The 26,266-nt window shown below is 37.0% G+C and overlaps 3 protein-coding genes across 8 annotated transcripts in view; 1 reads left to right on the top strand and 2 right to left on the bottom strand.

Annotated features, from left to right (window-relative positions):
• Positions 1 to 23: 23 nt before the first annotated feature.
• Positions 24 to 13,590, bottom strand: dnm1l (dynamin 1-like). Of its 4 annotated transcripts, XM_058766568.1 has the most exons (20): positions 13,335 to 13,590; positions 11,343 to 11,487; positions 10,937 to 10,972; positions 10,352 to 10,398; positions 9,528 to 9,599; positions 8,870 to 8,956; positions 8,617 to 8,779; positions 8,338 to 8,458; positions 8,022 to 8,153; positions 6,226 to 6,432; positions 5,808 to 5,928; positions 5,388 to 5,543; positions 3,146 to 3,235; positions 2,976 to 3,068; positions 2,819 to 2,872; positions 2,569 to 2,640; positions 2,006 to 2,164; positions 1,750 to 1,859; positions 1,516 to 1,675; positions 24 to 780 (listed from the first exon to the last, which is right to left on the bottom strand). In XM_058766568.1, exons 1-20 carry the CDS (start codon positions 13,434 to 13,436, stop codon positions 724 to 726), a joined length of 2,184 nt encoding a protein of 727 aa, XP_058622551.1. In that variant the 5' UTR covers positions 13,437 to 13,590; the 3' UTR covers positions 24 to 723. The 4 variants fall into 4 exon arrangements, with proteins under 4 accessions (XP_058622551.1, XP_058622552.1, XP_058622553.1 ...); XM_058766569.1 differs by lacking the exon at positions 10,937 to 10,972 and having other exon boundaries at positions 13,335 to 13,588; XM_058766570.1 differs by lacking the exon at positions 2,569 to 2,640 and having other exon boundaries at positions 13,335 to 13,587.
• A 586-nt stretch (positions 13,591 to 14,176) lies between these two features.
• Positions 14,177 to 21,204, bottom strand: dnajb9a (DnaJ heat shock protein family (Hsp40) member B9a). 2 transcript variants are annotated; one of them, XM_058766573.1, is made up of 3 exons: positions 21,088 to 21,204; positions 18,560 to 18,784; positions 14,177 to 16,643 (listed from the first exon to the last, which is right to left on the bottom strand). In XM_058766573.1, exons 2-3 carry the CDS (start codon positions 18,774 to 18,776, stop codon positions 16,207 to 16,209), a joined length of 654 nt encoding a protein of 217 aa, XP_058622556.1. In that variant the 5' UTR covers positions 18,777 to 18,784; positions 21,088 to 21,204; the 3' UTR covers positions 14,177 to 16,206. The 2 variants fall into 2 exon arrangements, with proteins under 2 accessions (XP_058622556.1, XP_058622555.1); XM_058766572.1 differs by lacking the exon at positions 21,088 to 21,204 and adding an exon at positions 19,415 to 19,558.
• si:dkey-219c3.2 (transcription initiation factor TFIID subunit 4) overlaps positions 20,580 to 26,266 on the top strand; it is a 42,150-nt gene continuing 36,463 nt past the window's right edge. Inside the window, exons 1-8 of one of the 2 annotated variants that reach the window (XM_058766567.1) lie at positions 20,580 to 21,808; positions 22,149 to 22,309; positions 23,111 to 23,284; positions 23,385 to 23,507; positions 24,279 to 24,368; positions 25,346 to 25,531; positions 25,813 to 25,888; positions 26,026 to 26,131. In XM_058766567.1, the coding sequence (XP_058622550.1) occupies positions 20,599 to 21,808; positions 22,149 to 22,309; positions 23,111 to 23,284; positions 23,385 to 23,507; positions 24,279 to 24,368; positions 25,346 to 25,531; positions 25,813 to 25,888; positions 26,026 to 26,131 (2,126 nt within the window). In that variant the 5' untranslated portion in view covers positions 20,580 to 20,598. Of the gene's footprint in view, positions 21,809 to 22,148; positions 22,310 to 23,107; positions 23,285 to 23,384; positions 23,508 to 24,278; positions 24,369 to 25,345; positions 25,532 to 25,812; positions 25,889 to 26,025; positions 26,132 to 26,266 lie in introns of both variants that reach the window. The other variant, XM_058766566.1, reaches the window with a different exon arrangement.

The raw sequence follows: 26,266 nt of genomic DNA on the forward strand, positions 1-26,266 counted from the left end.
AAATAACACTATGAAATTAAAGGTGCGCCTAGTAATTTTGGTTTTATTAAAAAAGTTTCATACATTCACACAAAGAGATGAGTGCTGCTTATGTTTCAAATCATGTGGACTCACTATCAACAGTCTAATAAAAGTGGTTTTATTTACATTGAGCATGTCACCCTTATATAGGGGGGCAACCAGTTGAATGCTTCTCACTTTATCTTGGTAGCCCCTGTAATTATTTTCAGAATAAATTCTTTGAGAAAAAAAACAACAACAACAAAATTTTGTCTGTAGTTGACCGCTATATCGAACAGAAATACATAAAAATATTACTGAGTGCACCTTTGCAAATGTTCAATCATACCAAAAGTCACAAATGAAGCCACAACATCATGACAAACCCTTTGATTTGTTTGAATCACTACCTTTAATTTAGGCTAGATCAGGGACACAGAGTCCTTTAACAGGCCACACATTACCTGCAGCGTACATGGTAGCTTACATACATGAGAGAGATCACTGAATGGGACGGTGTGCAGGTGTGACGCGATATGTGCTGCCCTCAGTGTAGTTTAAGAAGAGTCCGTTGAGTACATAAAATTATATTCAATACACGCTAACTAACACCAGTGCATTTTTCAAGTTGGCTGTCTGTGAAATCCAGACAGAAGAGAGACGAGGCTGACGCAGACCGCAGGGTTCGAGTGAAGGGGAAAGGGGCTGTACATCAGCAGGGTTTCACCACAGGTGCGTTTCTCGGATCTCGGCAATCACATGACTGGCTTTCTGCAAGGCCTAGGGGTAGAGACGATACAAGTTTTAAAATAGTTGAATATTTCTTATTGTATAATATGATAAAACACAATACAATAATTTCAAATAATATAAAATTATGAAAAAATATTTAAATTAGCCTCTACGTTAATATTAATTGTTTTAATTCATTAAAAAATAAGTAGTAATGTGATGAATAAAGTAATGATAGCAATAATTAAAAATGTAATGCTATTATTTAATATATAATTAATGATAATAATAATAAAGTAATATTCATGATTAACACAATATTAATGCAAAGGATACTCTGCATTACTAACCATTTTATATTAATACAAAATAACTAATTATATAATATTAAATCATTATTTAATACTATTATTTAATCTTAAAGAATGATGCATTATTAATATACATTATTATTATTAATTATAAAATATAATTACTAATTATTAAATAATAATAATAATACTAACAATTAATTAAATGTTATTGTAAAGGCTACTCTCCATTACAACACATTTTACTTTAATATACATTATTACTACTAATTATACATTGTTAATTATTATTTCATTAATATTGTTTAATAGTAAATTACTAGTAGTATTATTAATATTAATGTAACGACTACATTACTAAACATATTAGATTAATAAATATTTAATATTGTAAATGAATATAATTACAAACATTTTTACTTTAATATATTTATTTATTACTAATTATACAGATTATTATTGCTGCCGTTACCTTCAGCATATCTGCGGCCTCATTGCGGCGCTGGGCCATGTCCTCTGACTCTGTGAGGAGGTCGTCCAGCAGGGCGGGTTTATACAGCTGCCCCACTAACTCACTCTGTAAGCTGTCCTTCACATGGTTGACCAGGAAGTGCATCACAGCCTTTGGTACACTGCAGAGACAGAGAAACAGAATGAGCAACCTGCTTAAAACATGAAACCAGAAACTATTTCACGTGGCATCTACCTGTCCTGAATGTTTTTACGGACAATGAGGAAATACGACTTGATGAGCCTCTCGATGACCTCGCAGTCCCTCTGTTCACGAGCAGACAGTTTCCGGGCGACCGGCACAGGCTGGACAAAGATCAGAACAAATCAACACTAATTCATTGTGACCGTGTTAATGCCTCTCAAAGAGAGTACAAACGCTTTTTGTGCTCTCAGTGTTTATTTACTCGTTTTAAGTCATAATCAAATGTATTTGTGTTTTATGGACTCACCACATCAAGTAGGTTCACTGCGTATCCTCTCTGAGGGCTGGCAGGGATGGAGCTCTGTGGTTTATTCTTGTCTTCGCCCTGGCCTTCGTCTCCTTTCTTCAACATGCCTCTCCAGGTCCCCATTCCTCCTTCCTGCTCCCCCTGAGCTCCTCCAGCCATCTGACACACACAAACAAGAACGCCACCACAGGATTGAACACCCACTAGTGATTCATGCACCTTCCCATGCAGTCCATTGGTGTTTTACATATTGTTTTTGGGCTTAAAACTTAAAGTTTGCACACAACGGTTCACACATAAAACACCAATTTTGACCTTAAACTGAAAAGATACAACTGCAAAAACCAGCAGCAGTTGTCCAGGATCTTTAAAATCAACCTTTATATCAACTCAGTGCAAACACAAGTTTGACAAGAACCTGATGAGTAAAAACAAAACTGAACAGCAAAAACGTTATCTGCTGTCAGTTTAGAGGTTGGTGACCATGCAGTCAGGGGGAGCAGTTTGAGTGGGTTGAAAATCAACTCCATGCTTTGCCCCTAAACACAGGGGGCGCCACACACCTTAGGGCCATCGCCCTCAGCAGGCGGCTGCTCGGTGGGCGACACTGATTGCCCACCAGGACCTTTTAAGGACTACAAAGAGAGACAGGAAGAGAAGAGACTAGTCAGCTAGAGAGGAAGGCAGCAGGTTTTAAACTGATTCTGGAGACTTTGGTTTATGAAACAAACTAATTTCTAGAGAGGAAAAGAGAACAAAAGAACATCACTTTTTCATGTGAAAAATATATCCCCTGATGATTTAACATCATACCTTATCACGGGGCACCGCTGAGGGAAGCTCTCTCATTCGGTTACGCCTCTGCTCCTGTTACGAAGACAACAAGAACAAACTTCACACTGAATTATGTTCTTATCAATGCATTTCGGTCATAAACCTAAATTAAATCATCATTAAAATATCTGTAAACCTCAATGTTGTTGTTCATGAGCCCACAGGCATCTGCGAAGTCTGGGTGTTTGGTGTTGATATAAGCCAACTCAATCGCAACAAGATTGTGAACCTGGAGCAGAACGTAAACATTAATTTAAAGAAGATATACTTGCACATAAAAAGCATGAGAGAGAAAAAAAAACAAACCATCTCATTGGTGACTGGTAGCCTCTTCCTGAGAAGAGAAGTGACCACTTCTACTATGGCATCGTGGAGCTTTGGAAACCTAAGCAACTCCTAGGAAAGAAAAAACAAAATAAAATCGCAAAATATTTAAATAATGCTGATAAAACCATCTAATCATTTAAGTATCAGAAATTATATTTGACTGTTGGATGAAGAAAATGTTGGATAAGAGAAGTTTCAAGAAAAATGTGTTCATAATCAGCTTAGTATAATTACGAAAATATTTATAATTAAACATAATAAAATAATAATAACACTTATAAAACTACACACACAAATCAAACAATACTGATGAAACTAATAATACAGAATAATATAATAATATAATATATTTATTATTAATATAACTAATAGAAAGTCACAAAAAATAAAAAGATGATAAAACAAAAACTATAATAATAGTAGTAAGAAGAATATAACGGTATGACAATCAATAAAAATGACAAAAAATAAAACAATGCTAATAAAACTATAATAATATTAATACAATATAATAACTAATAAACACAAATAAAAACAATAACTTAAAAATGTTGATAAAACTAATCTAATCATTTGAAGTATAAGCAATTATATTTGAGTGTTGGATGTAAATATGTAGCATATACAGATAAGAAACGGTTCAAGAAAAAATAGTTGTACAATAAACATTTAATTTTGCACATAATAATTATTAAAGCTGCAGTCCGTAACTTTTTTGGTTAAAAATGATCCGAAATCAATATTTGAGCAAGTACATAAACAGCCAGTGTTCAAAACTATTGCCTTACTTTAGTACGATTCACAACGGTTAGCTTATAATAATGTTTTCTAATTTGAGTGGTACAGGTAGGTTTTCGCATGAAAATTTGAGCATGGCACATTACGTCACGTGTGTAAACAAAGAAGTTGTCCCGGCTACTAGGCTATTGCATGTGAGGATCCTGCAGGTGGTGGATCGTTTATAGCCTTTTCTCACAGCAGCTGGAATAATTAAATCAGAATAATATTATCATTTTGATAGAAAGGATTGTGTGTTTATGAATCACATGTGCATGAAATTAAATTATATTCCAGTTTTAAATGTGCTTCTGATTACAGATAGCCTGAGTTTACACAAGATTTGTATTTGAAAGAAAACCAGTTTGAAGGGAGCATAGTTTGCGTTTTGCTTAACATGAAATTCGAATGGCATGACAATTAGATTAGATTAGACTGTACAGAAATAGAAATCTACACGCTAATACACACTATACTCATAGTGACGCAATGCTGATGTTGTTAATTTGAGAATAAAGTATAACAATAATAATCTTTTGCACGGTTTGATGTGATATGAGCTAACCTATCTTTAGATTAAATCACCATTGGTAGCGCGATTTATGATAATGCTTTTTTCCTCAGTTGGTGACTGACTTGTAACTTACTTGTTCAAATTAAAATTCTTATTTGGGTCATATATTCCAAGACGTAGACTAATCTGTGATTGCGAAGTACAGTAAATATCCACACCGGTGCAGTGACTGACTGCCACACATTCACCTCAAAACATTAGATTCATCCGCGCTGGAGCCGCGCCAGAGTACACCCCTACGCAAGCAAGATAATTCCAGGTTTTCAAACATAGATGGCGACAAAGAGGCAAAACTTACGGACTGCAGCTTTAAACTAAAACTATATGGAAAATACGCAAAATAAGCACGCAAAATTGATACATTTAATATCGACATGTCCTTTAAATTGACACAGTATTTACTCAAAATTCAAAAACTGACACTAGGTGGTAAGTAGGACATGTTTTTTTAAATCGGCCAAACTTGGCCATCGCTAAAGGCCCATTCACACCTATAACCCTTACTAACTCTATTAGCATCCACACCAACATTCTGTTTATGCTAAGCGCTGCAGTTATATTGTTTTCTGCTTTAAATACTTAAGCTCTTTAGAGTCAGAGGAATGTTTATCAATGGTTTTATTGTTCATTAGTTGGAAAAACAACACTGAAAGTGATTCCAATAACATTGTTCCTTGGTGTCATTATTGTTTTATTCATGATGTTGACTTTGCTATCCCGTTTATTAAAGCTTCAGTTATTATTGTTAGGCCTTAACTGATGCACTGTATAACAGTGGAAAAATAGTTTTTTGGGGGGGGGGGGAAATTAGACATGATGCAACAGGCAAAGAACAACATTTATATGCAGACCAACAATTGATCAGTCTACCTGAGTGCTGTAGTTGCTGCAGTGCTGAATGATCCTCTGCATCTCTTCATGCACCAGCTCCACACAGCGCAGACTGGGATCCTCCAGACGCTTCACCTGCCTCTTCACCAACAGCTCAAAAGACACCTCAGGCACGAACAGAGCAGGACGGGGACCCTGAAGAAACACACAACATCTACATTACAAACTACAGAAATATATGCCTCACACTATCTAGCTCCACAGTGTTACACAAGAGCCTCTTTAAATCACTCCAATAATGAAAGGTTCCTCAAAGGAATTTTGCTAAAATAGAAACCTGCAGCACATGGCAGCTCAATGCAGAGCACAGCTGCCTGCATTCTCTATTTTAAGTACAGTCGGGACTGAATTCAAATTATAAAAAGGATGTAGGAGTCAAATATTCACTGCAAAACCTACCGTAGCGTTCCTAATAGCTGTGAGGACATCTATGGTTGTAAGTCCTCCAAGAGGATCGACTGACTCCAGTGTCCTACCAAACGTCTCATGAAAAATATAACAAATTCTTGCCCCACCACACCTAAAATATTAGAACAAACAACTATGGTTAGCACTAACACCACCTAGTTTGGGGTCAGCAAGATTTTTTTATTTGAAAGAAATCAATACTTTTTTCAGCAAGGATGCATTAGATTGATCAACTTATCAAAATTACATTTTCAAATATAGTAAAATAGAAAACATTTTAAAATGTAATAATATTTCATAATAATACAGTTTTTACTGTATTTTTGATCAAACAAAAGCCTTGATGAGCAATGGTAGAGTATACAGCAAATCAAACTGGAAGTTTGAGTGGAAGAAAAGGGGAACTAACAGTTCAGCGGTCTCAATGTATTTGGCCGTTCCTTCAATAGTGTTGCAGTACTCAGTGGCGAACTTTGTGATGAGCTGCAGCAGGGTGGCACTCATGTCCTCCACCGGCTCGCCGTAGCTGCCGAGCAGGGACTGATACTGAGCTGCTAAAACGTTTATACGTGTCTTCAGCTCTGGTAGACAGTCCCTAATGTGATGCATCAATAACCTAGTGGAAAAAAATTGGATTTTAATACTTCAAAAAGCAGATATGCTCAGTAAAATTAAAGCGGTCATAAGATGCGATTTCAAGTTTTCCTTTCTCTTTGGAGTGTTACAAGCTGTTATAAGATCCCCGAAGTTGCAAAGACTAAAGTCTCAAAACCAAAGAGATATTCTTTATAAAAGTTAAGACTCGACCACGCCCCTATAAAACGGCTCATTCAAACACGCCCCCACGTCTACGTCACTGTGTGGGAAGATTTTCAAAACACCGCCCAAACGTATACGCAATGAAAGGGGGCGGGACTTTTATTCTCGCTGTAGTATTGTTGCTGCCGACGGCGCCGTGTCCTGGAGACACTCTGTTTCGTTGTGAAAGCGAAACTACTTTGTTTGGGCTTCCAAAAGAGGACACAACTAGAAATCAGTGGTTAAGTTGTTTTTACAACACTGTTCCAGAACAGTTCAACCCAAATATTAGAGTGTGTGCGGCACATTTTATGGAGGACTATTTCCTGAACCTGGGAGTAGCCGGCCAGCTGTTTGTTTGTTTTATTTATTTACTGTATAAAGGCAAGCTATTCCAACGCTTAGGGGCCACCACTGAAGATGCCCGATCACCATTCAGTTTTAATCTTGTCCTAGGGACGTCTAAAATCATCTGGTTTGATGACCTTAGATTCCTTTGTGGTTTGTGAACAAGATCAGTTAAATAAGAGGGTGCCAGATTGTGTAAGACTTTATATACTAAGATAAGTAGTTTAAAATCGACCCTGTAGTGAACTGGAAGCCAATGTAAAGTAGCTAAAATAGGTGTTATATGCTGGTGTTTTTACGAACACCCATCAATAATCTAGCAGCAGCATTCTGCACTAGTTGTAAGCGAGTTAACAGCGATTGGCTCACACCTGCATCTAGAGAAATACAGTAGTTCAGTCTATTACGAAAATGAAGATTTGAGCTGTGCTCAAAGACTGTTTCTCTAAACTTTGCAAGGACAGTCTGGTGCTTCTGACTCACAGCCTGCAAGTATGTTTTCATATTTAAAGAATTTGCCAATGATAATTCAAATGCAAGTTTTGAGCAGTGTAGAGTAACGCTTGTTGTTTGACGTTTCTCCGATCACAAAAGCAGACAAGGTAATGTTTACGCAGCATGATGTAACGCAATGAGTAAAAAGAAAGTATGTCATTATAATCATTAATTATGTCCCTACTGGATGCAACAAATGCCTTGTTTATAATGGGTTTTATTGATTTTGTCTCGTCGAGACAGGACACGGCATCACAATACGGTAAGAGGCGTAACATTTCCTTCTCACGCTTGATGTATTCGGCCAATCACAACGCACTGAATAGCTGGCCAATCAGAGCACACCTCGCTTCTCAGAACAATGAGCTTTGTAAAAATCTACACGTTTCAGAAAGGTGGAGCACAGAGGAGCAACAATGTACAGTATGTGAAAAATAATGCGTTTTTTGAACCTTAAACCACATAAACACATTGTATTACACCAAATACACAAAATAATGTTCTTCTTAGCAACGTCATATAACCCCTTTAATGAAATGTGATGTTCCAAGCTTAAACTCTCACCTATTTAATGTTCTGGCGAGATACTTGGTTCCGTTTCTGTTGGCGAGGGAGGGGTATTTCTTCTGCAGGAAGGCATGCTCATCACGGATGGAGTCTACCACACTTTTCTTATTATTGATGTCCAGCTGACTCCTGTATTAAGAAAAAATTTTGCATACATATTTTGTTAATATATCAATATTTATATTTATATATATATATAAAATTAATGGTTATATATAATGGTTATATTATAAAATAATTAGCATCATTAAAAAAAAAAAAAAATTTAAATTGATTGACAGCCATGTTAATAAACATTTTTCTTTTTTTGTACCTGTTGACTACTCCAATCAGTCCTAGTTTGACAGGAATGACTCTGCCCATGAGAACATCCATTGCATCAGTACCGGCATCCATCAGATCTAGTTTAGTCACTACAGCCAGCGTTCTGCGACCTGATAGCAGAAAAGAAGAAATTAAAATGCTGTGTCACTAAAAAAAATCTGCATCACGCAGCTATGTGGAAAAACATCACATCACACAAACTGAAAGGAATAGACATTGTGTGCAAAAAAATGCACAAGCAGACCAAAATAAATGTTAATATGCTGACCGTCTGGATCCACCTCACGAGCCACTTTCAGAGCTTCAGAGGTGGCCATGTCCGTATTCGCTGCAGTGACAGCTAAAATGATGCAGTTGGGATTGCTGATGTATTTTAAGATCAGCTCGCGGATCTGCAGCTCGATATCTTTAGGTTGGTCTCCCACCGGGACCTGAACATGAATATATCAGTGTCAGCATCAAAAAATAATCCACAAAAAGGAATATTCAAACAGGTCAAGCTAAACTACTGAATAAAACACCTTTGTGATGCCAGGCAGATCCACCAGCGTGAGATTGACAACATGTGGTGAGAAGATTTTCAGGTGAATTGGCTCATCACTGATCCCCTGTGAAACAATGACACAACATTCTGTATTTGTTAAACTGCAGATGGTTTGGGGTTGGTAAGTTTTTTTCATGTTTTTGAAATAAGTCTCTTAGGTTCATTAGGGCTGCATTTATTTGATCAAAAATTGAGTAAAAGCACTAATATTGTAAAATATTATTACAATTTAAAATAAGTTTTGCATTTGAATTCATTTTAAAAATGTAATTTATTCCTGTAATGGTAACACTGAATTTTCAGCATCATTCCTCCAGTCTTCAGTGTCACGTGATCCTTCAGAAATCATTGTAATATGCAGATTTGTTGCACCATGTTAGTATTATCAATGTTAAAAACAGTTGTGCTGCTTAATATTTTTGTAGAAACTGTAATACATTTTATTTGGGATTCTGAAAAGTTGAAAGGAACAGCACTTATTTTAAACAGAAATCTATAAAATCTTTACGTTTGATTTTGATCAATTTAATGCATCATTGTAAAAACATCTTACTGACCCCAAACTTTTAAACGGTAGCGCACAAACAGGTTTAAAAAATAAACCATCATCTGATTTAGCTCATTCTCTTCCTTACCTTGTTATTTCCAGAAATTCTTTCAGTTTCGATTTCAATTTCTTGCCTGATTTCATCGAAATCTGTGTAGATCTAAAAGGCAGAAACACAATATTAACAATCATGATATCTCACTGCACAAAGACTCAAACTTCCATAGGGAGTGGCGTTAATGTTACATGAGGTGAACAAGACCACACTGAGAATATCTCCTGTGATCATTTGGACCAACAAGATTTAAAGGGCTTGTTCTTCTTAATCTGCTCATCAAACTATAAGACCAAACAAACTCACTGCACTGTTGTTTGTAGCACATAAATGTATCTGAAGGCTAGAATGGCTTAATAAAACGATACTGTGAAGTGTCTCTTTGATGTAACAGCTTCTTTTTCACCTGGATTTACTCAAATGTGATGCAAGATGTATTTAGAGAGTTGGATGATTCCATTTTAAACATGTCTCATTCATTAACTGTGCATTTACACAAATTTGTTTGTGATATCTGTATATAACCACTTTCACAATAATTCATCAATAACTTTTGTATTAAAATATATGTTACCAAAAAACATAGGAACCCACATGTACACAAACCACAAGCTCATGGTGGCCTTACAAACATGTTAAGATTCCCTTATATGGAATAGACCAAATTCATGTGCGTATGTGATTTAGGTGGAAAACATAAAAAAAATTGTAAAATTGTTTACAAATTTGAATAATCCATGCGCAATTAATACAATTGTTCACAATGGACACCTAAAAATATCCAAAGGGTCACACACGTTTGTTAGGAAGCTGACTGAGAAATCTTTGTCTGAATATCTGTTGTATGTTTTCCATACCTTGTTTTTGGTGTGTAGAAATTTCCCCCACTCTTCTCCATCCACTCCTGTGGGAAACAACATCGACAATGACATTATCAATGACACAATACTGGGTCACATAACCTATAAAACTTTCACTTTCTTCTGAGAGTTTACTTTGCTAAGTAGGATAGGCTTTTGTTCCACAACAACATTTTTCAAAAGCACCGGTACAGCAAATTAAACAAAAACTGCTACAAAACAAAGGCCAAGCACAGTGCATTGTGGGTAGCACAGCAACCCTAGCTTATTCTAACACACACTCTCCTAATAAAGACTTTGAATCTTCACTACATGGTGACATTCAAATAGCAATTGATGACCGTTAAGAGAGTTATTAGTAAGTAAACAGCCATTTAGAGGCTCAAATTGTTCATACTCACCACTTCAAATCTGAAACTGAAACTGGATTGTACGCTAAATTCTTCAGTGCGGGGTTGTTTAAGCTAAGCCATTGCATTGGCAGCGTAACCAAAGCTTATAATCAAATAATGGGAGCAGGATGAGGAAAAACACAAAGCTGCTCAACACAAGCAAAAGGGCAAGGAACAAGGAAAAGGAGACCTTTGAAAAGGCGTCCATTTTTCCACACATTGGGGTCTGTGTTTAAAGAGAGATGACAGAGGGTTAGCCTGCAGCAATGCCGTCTTTATAGGACTCTAGAGTAGCCAAAACCTCACAAATGCAGAGACTCCCATCCTAAAAGCTTCATCTATGGATTCTTATGAACTAGATTCTTTGTTTTTTGAAAGTTCACTTTTTTTTTTAAACAAACAGCACACAAGAATAAGCACACAGATTCTGATCACTACCTTTTCCTTTTTCTTTTGACTTAGCACCTGACTCCACTGCATCACCACTGACTGAGCAACCAAATTAGAAACAAAGCAGCACAGAGAAACTTCCTAAATCCACACTGCAGGTCATTAATTCATGCTTTTCTGAAATCCAAATAGAAAAAAGCAGATACCGTTCTCCTCGCCGGTCTTTCTTCTGTCCTCTGGGTCTACGTTCACCAGCTGGAGGATGAGAGGCCTGCGAGTGACGATGCCTGTCCCGCGGGGCAGGAGGTCTTTGCCAACTAAACTCTCCAGCACTGAACTCTTCCCGCTGCTCTGTGATTGAGATGAACCACAAAAACAAGTCAGTACTGACTAAGTATACCTAGATTTATGAACATTTAGGCCTAGTTAAGAAAAAAAACTTGATTGAAGTAACTAAAAGTTCACTTTGTTGATTAAACCAGTACCTTGACAGTTTAACCCTACTGCATCATATTTGAATATCTAAAGCCTGTAAATCAGGGGTCACCAGACACGGTCCTGGAGGGCCGGTGTCCTGCAGAGTTTAGCTCCAACCCTAATAAAACACACCTGAAGCAGCTAATCAATGTCTTACTAGGTATACTTGAAACTTCCAGGCAGGTGTGTTGAGGCAAGTTGAGGCTAAACTCTGCAGGACACAGGCCCTCCAGGATCAAGTTTGGTGAGCCCTGCTCTAAATGATCAACATTGTCGAAAAACCTGTTATACACAATCTACTACATACCTTCTGCCATCTGACTGATAGTCTATACATTTCAGAAAGCAAAAAGCCTTTTAGTGTAATTGTAATTTTTGAGAAAACTTGAGAAACGTTTATCTTTTCATCCCTGAATCATCATTGTATTGCATTGCATATGTTTTGCCCCACAATATAAACTACAGCTTTAATTATTAAACCAAGCATTTAAATATCATCTTACTTAAGACACAGAGATACAGAGTGGCAACTGATATTGTTATGCATTTTAATGGTCTGTTATACTGTTTAAAATAATCTCATTACAAGCTATCAGTATTTAATCCTGTTTTAGCTATATAAATACGAGCATCTGCATCAAATAGCATATTTGGCTCAGTTTGGGCCTCTGGATTTTTTTATGTGAGCTCCATATTCACACTATATGTGCCACAAAAGCCTGATGTATCAAATATGATACAAAAAAAGAAACACTTATGCAAACTTTATTTATTTTTCATTTCATATGTCAGACTTTACAGGGTTAAGACACTTTCTTGGGCACCCAGACAGCTATATCCTCTTAAGCGGTCAATGAAAGTCCCTGCTTTAAGACTGTTTAAACTTATTAAACCTTAAGAGTGTGTGGCAGACAGTAGGAAACTCCTCTTCTTCTTGAATCTGCCTCTGGTTTACTTCCATTAAAGGTCTATATTACAACACTATCAAGTATGCAATACTTCCATAACGAAATGATGCAGATATCTTGTGTAATGTCAGGATGGAAAAGATCCACAATCTTGTTTTACCTTAGTTCTACTCTAACGTTACCCATTTTGTCCTTCATGTACAGTGAGTCCTGCAGCTGTCCAGTCCAAACATGCTGCCAGAACTGTCAAGTTCAGACCGACCATGGCGCATCTCTTCATGTGCTAGCTACTGTACTGAGATCAACACAACCCTAAAACTCACTTTGTGATATTGCTGATACTGTTGAAACATAAACACATTCCTAACAGTAGGAACTTTCACATAATATGCCTGTGAAGTCAATTATTGAAATAGGATTGAGAAAACAACGAGGACTTGCGTTAGCACGCTAGTTAGCTGGACAGCGCAGATCACATTATTTGAAAGCTCGCTGCAGATTTTGATTGTATTGTCTTAATTTTCGGTATATTTAATGCGACATTCGTTTATTTGTCGTTGACCTTGCCATATGTAACGTTATAATAAAAATGTCGCAACGATAAATAATGTAGCTAATACTAGGCTGTGTTTCAAAACAAGTGAACTGCCTAGCTAGGGGGCTTCACAGGCGCACTCGAACTTTAGATACCATTCCGAACTTTGCCGCCCTAAAATGCTGTCTATGTAGGTACCTCACTAGGTTTTGGGACACTGCCATAGACCTGTTTCAATCTGAATGGAAACAGCAACTAAAACATTAAGGTTAACGTACCTGCGTTCCCACCACTGCAATCTGAGGCAGCTGGATAATATCCGCCCCGACTGTGTTAAAAACATCCTGGAGCTTGTTAATAACAGGAATAAGAGCCTCCATCGCGTTGACGATCTCTTCTCCTGTCAAAATGAATGAGCTAAAGCGAATACCCCGGCTAAACACAACACAAAGTCATCCAATGTCCCTCACAGTGGCACCATGAACCAACCCGGCCGCGGAAAAACTGAGCCCCGGTGCATTACGGGACTTGTAGTTTTAGACGAGACAACAGCTGTTCACCCACTTTCGAATTTTCTGGAAGTAAACTACATTTCCAAGCATTGTTCTGAGTGAATGCGCCAAGGCAACCGTAACTATGGAGTGCAACAAAAATATTTTGGAGCTTTAGGAAGCTTTAGGTGAGGTAGTGCTGAAACTAGCCGAAGTAGCAATATTACATAAATTATGACACATGTAGACACGTTGTGTTATTAATAAGGTTATCTGAACTTTTTTTTTTTTTTTTAAACATATGCACCCCAATATAAATGTTTTTTACGAACTTTAAAGCGATTAACGTTTAAATAAAAAGATTTAATATATTTGAACAAAATGCTTCAGTATTATTTAAAGTTACTTGATAAATGTAAAAAAATGGCTTTTGAGCAAGACCATTTCAAACTTCCTCAAAAATAATAATTGTCTTTTTCTTGTTCTGCATGTGATATATTCCATTTCAGCATCTACATGTGCATTTCACAATCAAAATATTGTCAACTCAAGTTTACCGAGAGTACTAAAAATGCTCCTATATCAAATGTTTTATATGAAAATCCTACAGAAAAAGACCATCAAACACACAGTTTTCAACACTATTTATTGTTAACCCAAGTATACATACATCTGGGTTCAAATTGCCTATTTCAGATTTATTTTTCATCCATAGGATTACAATAAAGAAAGTGCCAGATGAGTCTACCGAGACTCATTTCATAACAACTATGTCAGCGGGAAACAGTTAAAACAACTTGAGAGCTGCCTTTAAATATTGCACACAGGATGATTCAACAAAACAGGTCACAGGTGAAGTCATACAGGAACACAGCTGGGTTATACATCATATTTACAAAAGAAAAAATTGTTAGGCAAATGCTAAGTTGGTACATTCCCCTTGCCTTTTTTATTTTAGGGGTAACACTGCCATATAAAAACAATCTCAACTCTTATGTTTTGTTACAAACATACAAAATGTTCAGCCAAAATGCACTTTGGCTCAGAGAACAATGTCAGACTTGTTGTACTTTCCTAAAACAAAAGCCGTTTACAAACCCAACCGGGTGACCGATGTCCATGACAAAAATTGAGACCTACTTTCTCTCAGCCATGCAAACTATAATACACACGGGGTCATAAAAGTGCTCCAATCTGATTACATTAAACTCAGTCTACCACAATGAGTGGGAAAGGCACCTCTCCATCTAACAAGTGAGAGTTTGAAAGAAACTACTTCAATATAATAAACTAAATTATTCACAGCAATGCAGCAAACATTTGTTTAGCCTCACATAAAAATAAGAGACCAGTTCATGAAGATGTGAATCCCAAAGATTCATATCATGAGCGTTCAGCACCAACACAAAATATACAACCTTGGATAAGAAGAGAAGATAACGGAGCTAAATGATCTGTCTGATGCTTTCATCAAATTATGATTCAGGATTTCAGCACCTTTGTTCTTTCAGTATAGTAGGGGATTTTGGTAGCTAACAATGAAAACTTTTTTTGTGCGTATAACGACTTGCTTCGTATGATCAAGAAAGTGCAATTTAAACATAAATGCACACTAATATTAGAGGGTCATCAAATGTAGTTTGTCATTAACAAATCAATAACAATTTTTGTTTTTAATTTAGTGCTGCAGGGATGAAAGAAAACTCATCAAATGCCTAAAAATAAACTCTCAGTCTATTAAAGGAATGGTTCACTCAAAAATGAAAATATGCTGAAAATACATATTTCTGCAACGAATGGGTGCCGTCAGAATGAAAGTTGAAAGGCTGATAAATACATCACAATAACTCACAACACAACTCCAGTCCAACAATTAATGTCTTATGAAGTGAAGAGCTGCATGTTTGTAAGAAACAAATACATCAATAAGATGTTTTTAACTTTTAATTCCAGCTAAAATATGAGTCCTCTGTTTATAATATTGCTTTCTCCAGTGAAAAAGACATCTTGTCTGCATCAGGAGAGAAATATGCACAGATCAAGCACTGTTTACAAGAGAAAACAGTTCAATAAAGTTCTAAACAAAAATTAGGTTGGATTTTGATGCGAGAGGACAACAGGGCATGGGCTTTTTCACTGGATGAAGCGTTATTAACTCATATTTTGGCCAGAAGCGGTGGTTTAAAGGTGAAACGCCTTAATGATGGATTTGTTTCTTACAAAAACGTAGCTTTTCACTTTACAAGACATTAATTGATGGACTGGAGTATTGTGGATTACTGTGATGTTTTTATCAGCTGTTTGGACTCTCATTCTGACGGCACCCATTCACTGCAGAGGATCCATTGGTGAGCCAGTGATGTAATGCTACATTTCTCCAAATCTGTTCCGATGAAGAAACAAACTTAGGTGGACTGAGGGTGAGCACATTTTCAGCAAATTTTCATTTTGGGGTGTACTACTCCTTCAAAAGGCCACTATCCAACATAGGGTCAATCACAAATCTCAATCAAACCAATAAGAACTCCAAACGCACCTATTATCATCATAAATAACAGATCAGTCACATGTAAAATCAAACCCCACTTATCACAGCAGCAAATGAATAACTCCATCTAAATCAGGCATAAAATAGAACTGTGATGGTCCACTCTGATGTTCAGGAGGATGAGGTGCAATCTGTGTACGTGGTGACCATGTTTCCTCGTCGCTGGGTCACAGTTCTGCAGTGTTGTTTGGCTGTGCCCTGAAACCTGCTCTCTGTCCTTTTTATGTGTCGGTCAAATGTAAACATCTTCTCCATGTCTTCAAACATGTCCTCAAAGACTCCGGTACCAAAAGTACCCTGGAAGTGTCTCTTATGGCGGTTGTGCGCTTGCTGGTGGGCCCTGAAGTGCTCGTCAAAGTGCCGTTTTGGACGAGCATGCCTGTTTTGGCTATAGATGTCAAAGTCTCTGAACATGTCGTCGAAGTTAAAATCAAAGGAATGATGAAAACGCTGCCCTCCTCCTCCGTTCATGTCTTCATTGCTGAATGTGTTGTATCCTGATTGGTCATACTCTCGCCTTCTTTTCTCATCTGATAGTGTTTCGTATGCTGCAGAACGAGTTAATTTATGCATAACAGAGTGAACAATTTGAGGAATTTTAGCTTTGAACAACAAAAGTTTGGATTAATAATTTTTTTAGGCTGCATTTTTTTGAACAATAATAAAGTAAATTACTACAATTTAATAATTGTTCTCCATTTTAATATATTTTAAAGTGTAATAGAAGAATAATGTGACACTGAAGACTGGAGTAATGATGTTGAAAATTCAGGAAATAAATTACACATTTATAACACAATTACACATATAGATATATACAGTTGTGCTCAAAATTATTCATACCCTTGGTAAATATGATCAAAGGCGGCTGTGAAAATAACTCTGCATTGTTTATCCATTTGATGTGATAAATGTTTATCTTTGTTTTAGATTTGTTAAGATTTGTTTCTCTTTCATTCAAAAATTAAAAAAAAAAAAATCTAACCTTTAATTTAAGTAAAAAAAAAAAAAAAAAAAAATTAACATTATGAAATGAATATTTTTCTCTAGTATGCCACAATTATTGGTACCCCTAAAAAATTCTTATGAAGTATCTCTGAAGTATATTCCCATTCATAGTTGCATTTTTTTTTTAATCACACCAGGGTGACTAGGAACATGAAATTATCCAGCCATAGCTTCCTGTTTCACAGGAATATAAATATGAGGGCAAACAAAGGCCAAATTCCCTTAATCATTGATCAATGAGTAAAATCAAAGAATGTATTTCTGTTGTGCAACAAAAGATTGTTAAGTTTCACAAATTAGAAAATGGCTGTAAGAAAAGTAAGAATATGTGAGGAGGTGAGGAGGATAGTTTGAGTGGCCAAAGATGCTCCAATGATCACAGCTGAAGATTTGCAGAAAACAGTTGAGTCAGAAAGCCTCAAAAAAAAAAAAAAAAAATTATCAAACAGCACCTACATCACCACATGTTGTTTGGGAGGGTTTCAAGAAAATTCTAGAAAAGAAAACACTTTCATCCAAAAACAAACTCCAGCATATTCAGTTATCAGACACGACAGGAACTTCAAATGGGACTGGCTTCTATGGTCAGATGAAACTAAAAAAAAAATAGCTTTTTAGCAGCAAACACTCAAGATGGGTTTGGTGAACACAGGGATAAAAAGTACCCCATGTGTACAATGAAATATACTGCTGTGTTTTTGATGTTGTGGGCCTATATTTCTGCTGGAGGTCCTGGTCATCTTGTTTAGACACATGGCATCATGGATTCTATCAAATACCAACAGATAAAAATTAAAAACTGACCGTCCATGCTAGAAATCTTACAATGGGCCGTGGTTGGATCCTCCAACAGGACAATCATACACAAACAAACATCAAAATCAAAACAAAAATGGGTCACTGAGAACAAAACCAAGCTTCTGCTGGCCATCCCAGTTCCCTGACCTGAACCCTGTAGAAAATGAGTGGTGAACTGAAGAGAAGAAGCACCAACATGGAGCTGGGAATCTAAAGGATCTGGAATGGTCTCTGATCTCTTGTCAGATGTTCTACAAACTTATCAATAATTTCAGGTGAAGACTCAGAGCTGTTATCTTGGAAAAAGGAGGTTGCAAAAAGTATTTTAAATTCTTATTCTCCAATGAAAGGCTACATTTTTGTAATTTTTTTAAATAAAAGATCAAAAGGATTAATGATACAGATTTATTTTCACAGCCTCCTTTGATCATATTTACCAAGGGTATGAATAATTTTGAGTACAACTGTGTGTGTACACATATACACTATATATATATATATATATATATATAAAATGGAAAAATAATTATTTTACATTGTAATAATATTAGATTTTTATCAAAGAAATGCAGCCACGGTGAGCATTAGTGACTTCTTACAAAAACATGAACAATTTTTAATTAGTACAAACTTTTGACATATAGTGTATATAACCCACCTTCTGCAATCTCTCGAAACTTGGTTTCCGCATCGGGGCTCTTGTTCTTGTCGGGGTGATATTTCATGGCAAGCTTGTGAAAAGCTTTTTTGATCTGACGTTCGGAAGCATCTTTTGGCACACCAAGGATGTCATAGTAGTCCTTTCTGGCCAGTATGAGTTCTGTTATCATCAAAATGCACACTGCGAACATCAGTGTTGACTGTGCCGTGGCCATGCTTCTGGCTGTTTGATAAGAGGATGGAAGAGAGAGCAGGATTTTGTGAGTTAAGCTTGTCTAAACACCAAACTAATACATACATAAGATCTACACCTCTTAATAATAATTATTGTAATATATTAGAAAGAATCTGTAGCAATATACATCTCAGAAAAACAAAAAACAAATGCAAATTCATGATGCAGCACGCCCCCTTTGCTGATTTAAAAAACATAATAAAATTATTACAAATATTACAATTAAGAATTCAAAAGCATTTAAACTATTTATTTATTTAATAACATTGCATTAAATAGAACCTAACTGTTATGTTTTATGATAACATTGTTTAGTATATTGCGTTTGCAAATGTATGTACAATATTCTGTACAATATAATGTATTTTCTTTATATCGTTTCATTTATTAAATACGATATATATATTTTTTTTAAACCCGGCAATACGCTTTTCGAAACCAACTTTCATAAGACTGATAAACTCGATTAGCCCGCTTGCTAACATGATGTCTGATTCTCATCTCTATCGCATTACCAACAGATCTTTAGACATATTTGCATTATTAAAACACGCCACATTATTTTAAACAAATAATGACAAAACGCAAATTTCACCATATTTTAAAGCTTGTACTCACTCTCGCTGACAGCACCGTTAAAAATGACCAAAACTGACACTGGTGTTTTTAATATTTGGGCCGTACAACACGACTCGCAATTATATTGGTCCAGTTCTGTACCACGTGATCTGCATATGAACCAGACACCAGGAAACTCACTGCTGCGTTGTATTTACGCAGAGTCTAATCTGTTTAGAGGTAGATGTCATATTACATATAGCTAATCAAAGCTTTCCCAACTAAACAATAATTTCTTTCATTATTTACACAGAGTCAAGACAAACCTGTCGTTTTCGTTATGGCCACCTTAAACAGTTTAAATATCCGTAATTTTAAGATAATAAAAGGCATAAACCTCACCTCCATATCGACCCCCAAAATTATGTAGCCTATACGCAATGGTAAAAATAAAGACAGTACCTTATTTTACTAATAAACAAAAATCACATGAATATTCAATATCTACTTTTAACTGGATATCTGTAAACCACGTTTATATTACTTATTTTATTATTTCATCAATATTTGCCACAAAATATTGCCTTGTTCTAAGCCTTGTTCCACAAGTCAACAAATGTCTGTCCATGACAGACTTTTAGCAGATACTGTATTACCTATAAAACAGTACAGTATGTAATATATATATATATATATATATATATATATATATATACACACATATACAGCTTTCTTATTTTTCTTAATATTGTTTTTAGATATTGTTGAACTTCTGCCTTTAAAACATGCTTATTTCCTCCATATTCACATGCATGGCTAACTTTAGCTATTAGAAATAATAGCAAATTGTTTAAATAATATTCTTGATGATAAGACATGACATAATTGATAACTTGACAAAAAAAATTTAAAAGATGAGCATGACGTGATCATTAATAAAAAATAATGACGTGAAACTATAAAACAATATTTCTGCATCTATCAATATAACATATTTATAAATGAGTTTAACAGAAATGTCTTTGATTTTATTTGTAATATTTAAATATTACAAATATTATCCCCAAATTGTAACATTTAAATATAATTAATTTTTAATTTCAGTACATATCTACTTATTAAATTATGTTTTAATTATTAAAATGTAATTTATTTTTATTAAGTCATATTAAATATTTATATGGTAGTTTCCAAATTTGATTCCAGATATGACAGGCCTTTGACAACAGCTGCAAATCTTGCCCATGATGTCATTACGTTTCCCACAATGCCTCAGCAGCAAAACAACGCACGCGCCGTGCGCATTTCTCAAGCGTCTCTCAAAGATGGCGGGTGTCCCCGATCCACTGGAAGATATGCTCTACTCCGAAGTGGACGAAAAAGCCGTCAGTGACCTCGTAGGCTCGTTAGAATCGGAGTTGGGTGGACAAAACAAGGCGGCCGGTCCTCAAGGCGACACCAGGAGACCCTCAAACGCGCTAAATCCACACTTGGGGAAATTACTGCCCGCCCAAGTAGGAACAACACTGGAGCAGCAGCGGCAGCCAGAGCGAAACCAGGAGGGAAACTCTAAAGAAAACGGCCCGGACAGGATACCGGCGTCCGGTGCCGTCCCGTCCACCGCGAACCTGCCTAGCACCTCTGCAAATTCGGTTACAGCCGCGAACCGGGTGCAATATCATTCATCAAATCCATCAACTTGTTCAAGTGACGCAGCACCAACAGACTCTCACCCCAAAACAAATCACATTGCGTCTGCTGTCCGGTCGGTTCCCGCCAGAATACAGACTGTGAACGGAAGCAGTGGCACGTTAAACTCTTCTGTTATCGCTTCTGCTCCTGCTTCTGTAAACGGTATTGACATTGGTTCAGGTGTAGGTAATGGTAAAAGCAACATGTCTGCTCCTCCTAGTACAAATACTGCTTTTGTGTCAGCTCAGCCCAACAGCACACTGCCACATGCGAATGTGTCACTAGATAGTCCAGTAAACCCCACCATTGCACTGCACAGGCCTCCTAACACCATCACAAGTGTCGTACACAACGGAGGTGACCCCAAAGTCTCAGGATTGCCCGTGCAGGGCTCCGGTCTTGTGCCGTTCACAAACACAGAGCCCAAATCTGACCCTCAAAACCAGATTAAAGCCATCGTCCCGAACCAGCTCCCCGGGACTCCCGTAGGGTTGCACCCCAGCACGCCCGCTCAGATTATAGTGTCGTCCAGCCCGGTGGTGACCTCACTTCCTGTGGCAAGCACGCCCTCTGCCCTTGCAAAGCCAGCAACGACTGCTCTCGTAGGACAACCTACGACCCTGTTGAGACCCGGTGCGCCCATTCAGGGGACAGCGACTGCGACGCCCCTGCAGCGTCCAGGGGCTCCTACGACCCAGCTGATCGTCAGACCACAGCAACAAACTACCATTCAGTTACCGCCAGGATTCACCATTCCTCCAGGTAAAAGCTTGGGAAGCGATAAGGGGACCAGATGCCAAAAAGAGGGTGTTTAATGGGACCGTTCACCCAAAAATGGAAATTCTGTCTTTATTTACAAACCTTAATGTTGTTTTGAACCTGAATGACTTTATTTCTTCTTCCGAACATAAAGACACATTTTTGTGTATATAATGAAAGAAAATGGGGTCCAAAACAAAACAACATTGGACCCCATTGACTTTCATTGTGTGGATAAAAAAAGTAAGTCACACTGGTTTGGAACAACATGAGTGTAGTATTGTTACTACTTTTCTCAGCTATTTTAATTTGTTTATTAATTTTTCTCTGTGTTCTTCTTGAGGTATGGTGCTGGTACGCACGGAGGCCGGTCAGCTGGCATTAGTTCCTCAGCAGGTCCTGGCCCAGGCCAAAGCTCAGAGCCAAAACAAAGGCACCCTGTCACCGAGACCTGCTACACCCACCGCTGGAACCGCTTTCAGAGTCACCACACCTGTTGCCCAGGTATGAGCAAGACAGGTCATCTGAAAACATTTAAAACTCTTGTTGCATTATAATACTGTGTTTTAGCAGTGAGTAATAACTATATAAAGGAAGGCCATCTCTGTTGACAATTTCAGTACATCTCTTTTCCATGCAGTGAAATTGAATGCTGATTGAGATGGTCTTTCTGCATAACAGCTACTTTTGTATTGCACCAATGACATGAAGTGGTTCTCTTGTGTTCTAAATCATTTAGTGTAGTTCATATGACTTTTGAAGTGTTCTTAAAACCATATGATAGCTTTGTGTGGTGAAAATGGTGAAATGTAAGTGATTTATCTGCAGACAATCTTATCCTGATTTTACTGTCAAATCAAATGTGGTGCAGGTTGCATGACAGTAACAACAAACATCATTATTTCTCGAGTGACTTGTAACCAAATATCTTATTTGATTTGCTTCTGTTAATTACGCAAGACAATCAAATATCTTTAGATTTGGTAACTAGGGACTTAAATCAAGTATTTTCTGCTTTTTTGTCCATTTTAAAGTTTAGAAGAACTTCCATTGAATAAAAAGATTATTTTTCTTTGTGAAGATTCTTGAAAAATTATTGTTTTGTCTGTTCTGCTTTAAAAAAAAATGACGACATATGGGTTTAGAATGATATCAAATTTTCATTTTTGGGTGAACTGTTTCTTAAATGTGTTGTTTATTGTATTATTTCAAGCTGAAAGCTTGGGCAAAACATTTCCTTTTGTCGTGGTGCACAAAACACTTGAAACTGTTCTTAACTTGACTTGGCTTTTATTTTTGTAGCAGAAGACGGCAGTGGTAACGATTACCTCGGCTCAGAAGCCCACCACCACAGTCATTACAGCAGGGGCCCGTGTGCAGCCTGCGCCACAGACAGTTCTCAAGCCCTCTGTGACCCCTCAGAGTCCCGTCACCACCTCTGCTGCTGCCCCAGCTAACAGAGCCCCTGTCCTCTCTCAGGTAGTGCTACACTGTGTTCGTCCATAATGTAAATTACTCTTGGTGGACATGGGTTCTAATTCATTATCTGTTGTAAAATACTGTAATCTTTTACTTTTAGGAAATGCAAGAGAATGTAAAGAAGTGCAAGAACTTCCTAGCAACGCTCATCAAACTGGCATCCCATAATTCCCCCTCGCCGGAAACATCTCGGAATGTGAAGGCACTAGTGCAGGATCTGCTGGTAGGTTTGAGCTGTTAAGTGTTTTATATCTGCATCACTAGCAGCAATGTTATGATTGAGGAACTTCAGTATTGTTTCATTGTCAATAAAAGATTTGATATAGTGGTTCATAGTGACAGTTAAAATGATAGTATTTCCTCAAGTGATATTCTCATGCTAAACTGTAGATGTCAGCAATTGCAGGACTAAAAAAAAATAGATTTTTTTTCCTGCTGGCTCAGACAGGGCAGTAAAGGTATCTCTACACAGCCACGTTAAGGCTGCTTTGTGCCTGTTCAAAATTCCAGAGTAATTTTTTTTTTTTTTTTGAGACTAAATTGGCTAAATTGACTATCAAAGTATACAGTTGTAATTGGTGTGTACATGCATTTATGCCACCTCTGAGCAGCATTATATGCCACTGCAGAAGTCCTTCTGTGCCACCTTTACTGTGCAAATTTGGCATAATTGAGTTTTTTATTTATCCTGCCAGTATTTTTACTGGCTTTTAGATATATTTTTGTCTTTTATTCAACTTAGTTTTTTGTTACAAAAGTTTTCTTCAAATAATTTGTTATAAAGATATGAATTCACACTTAATTTCCATAGCTTTGAAGCAAAGTATTTGTAATACATCATACAATCATGAATATTTAAGTTTTATTTCAGAGCCCTGAATTGTTCTCTTTAAACTTGAGCTGGTTATTGAAAATTCTTGTACTTAACATTAAATAATCTTTTCATAAAGCATGTGTAATTTTACAATACTGATGTGTATTTTTCCTTCTAAAGGATGCAAAAATCGAGCCTGAGGAGTTTACAAATCGCCTGCAGACGGAGTTGAAATCATCTCCTCAACCGTACCTGATCCCTTTTTTGAAGGTTAGGACTCAAAAAAGCAGTTGTGCTCATTGCTCTTAATTACAGACGCTTAAAGAGAGTTTCAAAAAATGAAAATTCTGTTATTCACCCACCCTCATGTCTTTCCAAAACTGTGACTTTGTCTTTTTGTGGAACACAGAAGATATTTAAAAAAATATTTAGTTAAAGTGCCCCTATTATGGGTAATGAAAGATTCATATTTTGGTTTTGGGAGTCCCCAACAACATGTTGGCATGCATGCAAGGTCAAAAAACACTTTCATTGTCTTATAATATGCATTTAATTTTGCCTTACTTGCTCAACGACTCCCAAACGATTCGCTCAACGATTCATTTGTCTAATCTGCGGTGATTGGTCTCATTTTCATTTCATCTTGCCTGTAATGCCTGATAAAGCAGCATTTGTGAGTGCAGTGCTGCTTTGTGTACAGTGTTACCGGGGAAACTGCTATTTTTACTGCTCCAAAAGCACCTAGTGGCAAAGAATGAATTTGCATTTTCATTCAGACAAAAAGACCAACAAGTGGCAATATGCTAATGTTTCATGTTGATGTCAACATGAAACGGTTTGGGATTCGTTTTAAAAATGACTCGTTTAAATGATTCTGAATGTCTTTTGAGAGACAGCAACTTTATACACGGTGCACTTTCAGATTTAAAACTTTGCAGGATGTTTTCATTACACACTGCATGGAAGGTAGTTTTCAAAAATCCATAATAGGGGCACTTTAATAGTTTCAATTGCCATTGACTTCCATTGTATGGACAGAAAAAAAAAATACAATGGAGACTGAAACTGTTTGGTTATCAACATTCTTCAAAATATCTACTTTTGTGTTCAGCAGAAGACATAAAATAATACAAATTTGGACAACATGAGGGTGACCAAATGATGACAGAATTTAAATTTTTGGGTGCGCTATCCTTTCAAGGCTTGTTTTTTTAACCTGAAATCTGTTTCCCCTTCTCTTTGTACAGAAAAGCCTGCCTGCTCTGCGTCTGACTCTTCTGAACTCCCAGCAGTCTTTAACTCAGCTATCTCAGACCTCTGCTACATCCACCCCACTGGCAGTGGGCACCATTAAAGCTCCCGCGCCGAGCACACTGCCCACCACCGTATCTACCATCCGACCGGCTGCTGCCCTGGCTTCCACTACCACCATGGTACTCCTGCTTTCTTATGGTCTATTGTAGGCTTGATCAATATATTATGTTTGAATATTCATAACATATGTACAGTGTTCTGCCACTGAAATGGTTATGAAAATTGGGATTATTTTAATGCATCTGTTTATTTGTTTATAAGTTTACTCAAGCTCATGTTATTAGATTAATTTTATGATCTTAGGCTCAGCAAGACACACATTAGTGTATCTAATTCAAACTTCAGTAGCAAAAAAAATAAGTTTGAATTCTCATATCCTCTGTGGTTTTGTTCTCCTCAGGCTGTTAAGAGGCCTGGGGTTCAGGCTACTCCGACACGGATGCCGGTGGTGATTACACAGACGGTTCGTGCTCAAGGTAAGCTATTGAGAGACTTAATGAGCTTAGAGTCCATTTTAAACCCACTAAAGGAAAGTTATTGAGGCTTAAGTGTTCCTTTTCTCATGCAAGAGTCCAATGGACCTTCCCCAGTATAATTACAGGTTTTATTGCAGGTGCTGTTGGGACACCCTTTCAAGTGAGGAGCCCCATGGGTGTGGCTGCTCAAGCCTCAGCCAATCAGAAACAGAAGCTGAATGACCCTGGGGGTGGGACTTTCAGGTTGGTTTTCTAAGAGTCCAGTAGGAGGCAGCGTTTCTCTAGAATTGTTAGTTGTTTCATGGCTTTGGGGGCATGACAGAATTTGAGAATGTGAGAATGGGTGTGATGGAATGAAGTCATGTTCATGACTATTTT

The sequence above is a fragment of the Onychostoma macrolepis genome, chromosome 25 (genome assembly GCF_012432095.1).
Source record: "Onychostoma macrolepis isolate SWU-2019 chromosome 25, ASM1243209v1, whole genome shotgun sequence".
Lineage (NCBI taxonomy): Eukaryota > Metazoa > Chordata > Actinopteri > Cypriniformes > Cyprinidae > Onychostoma > Onychostoma macrolepis.

Excerpts from the sequence above, each read along its gene's own strand:
- dnm1l (XM_058766568.1), bottom strand. The coding sequence starts at position 13,436 with ATGGAGGCTCTTATTCCTGTTATTAACAAGCTCCAGGATGTTTTTAAC. Across the intron at positions 9,600-10,351 it reads TTCTACACACCAAAAACAAG|ATCTACACAGATTTCGATGA; the intron begins GTATGGAAAACA and ends TCTGCCTTTTAG. Across the intron at positions 5,544-5,807 it reads CAGCTATTAGGAACGCTACG|GGTCCCCGTCCTGCTCTGTT; the intron begins GTAGGTTTTGCA and ends GTGTTTCTTCAG.
- dnajb9a (XM_058766573.1), bottom strand. The coding sequence starts at position 18,776 with ATGGCCACGGCACAGTCAACACTGATGTTCGCAGTGTGCATTTTGATG. Across the intron at positions 16,644-18,559 it reads GTTTCGAGAGATTGCAGAAG|CATACGAAACACTATCAGAT; the intron begins GTGGGTTATATA and ends CTCGTTCTGCAG.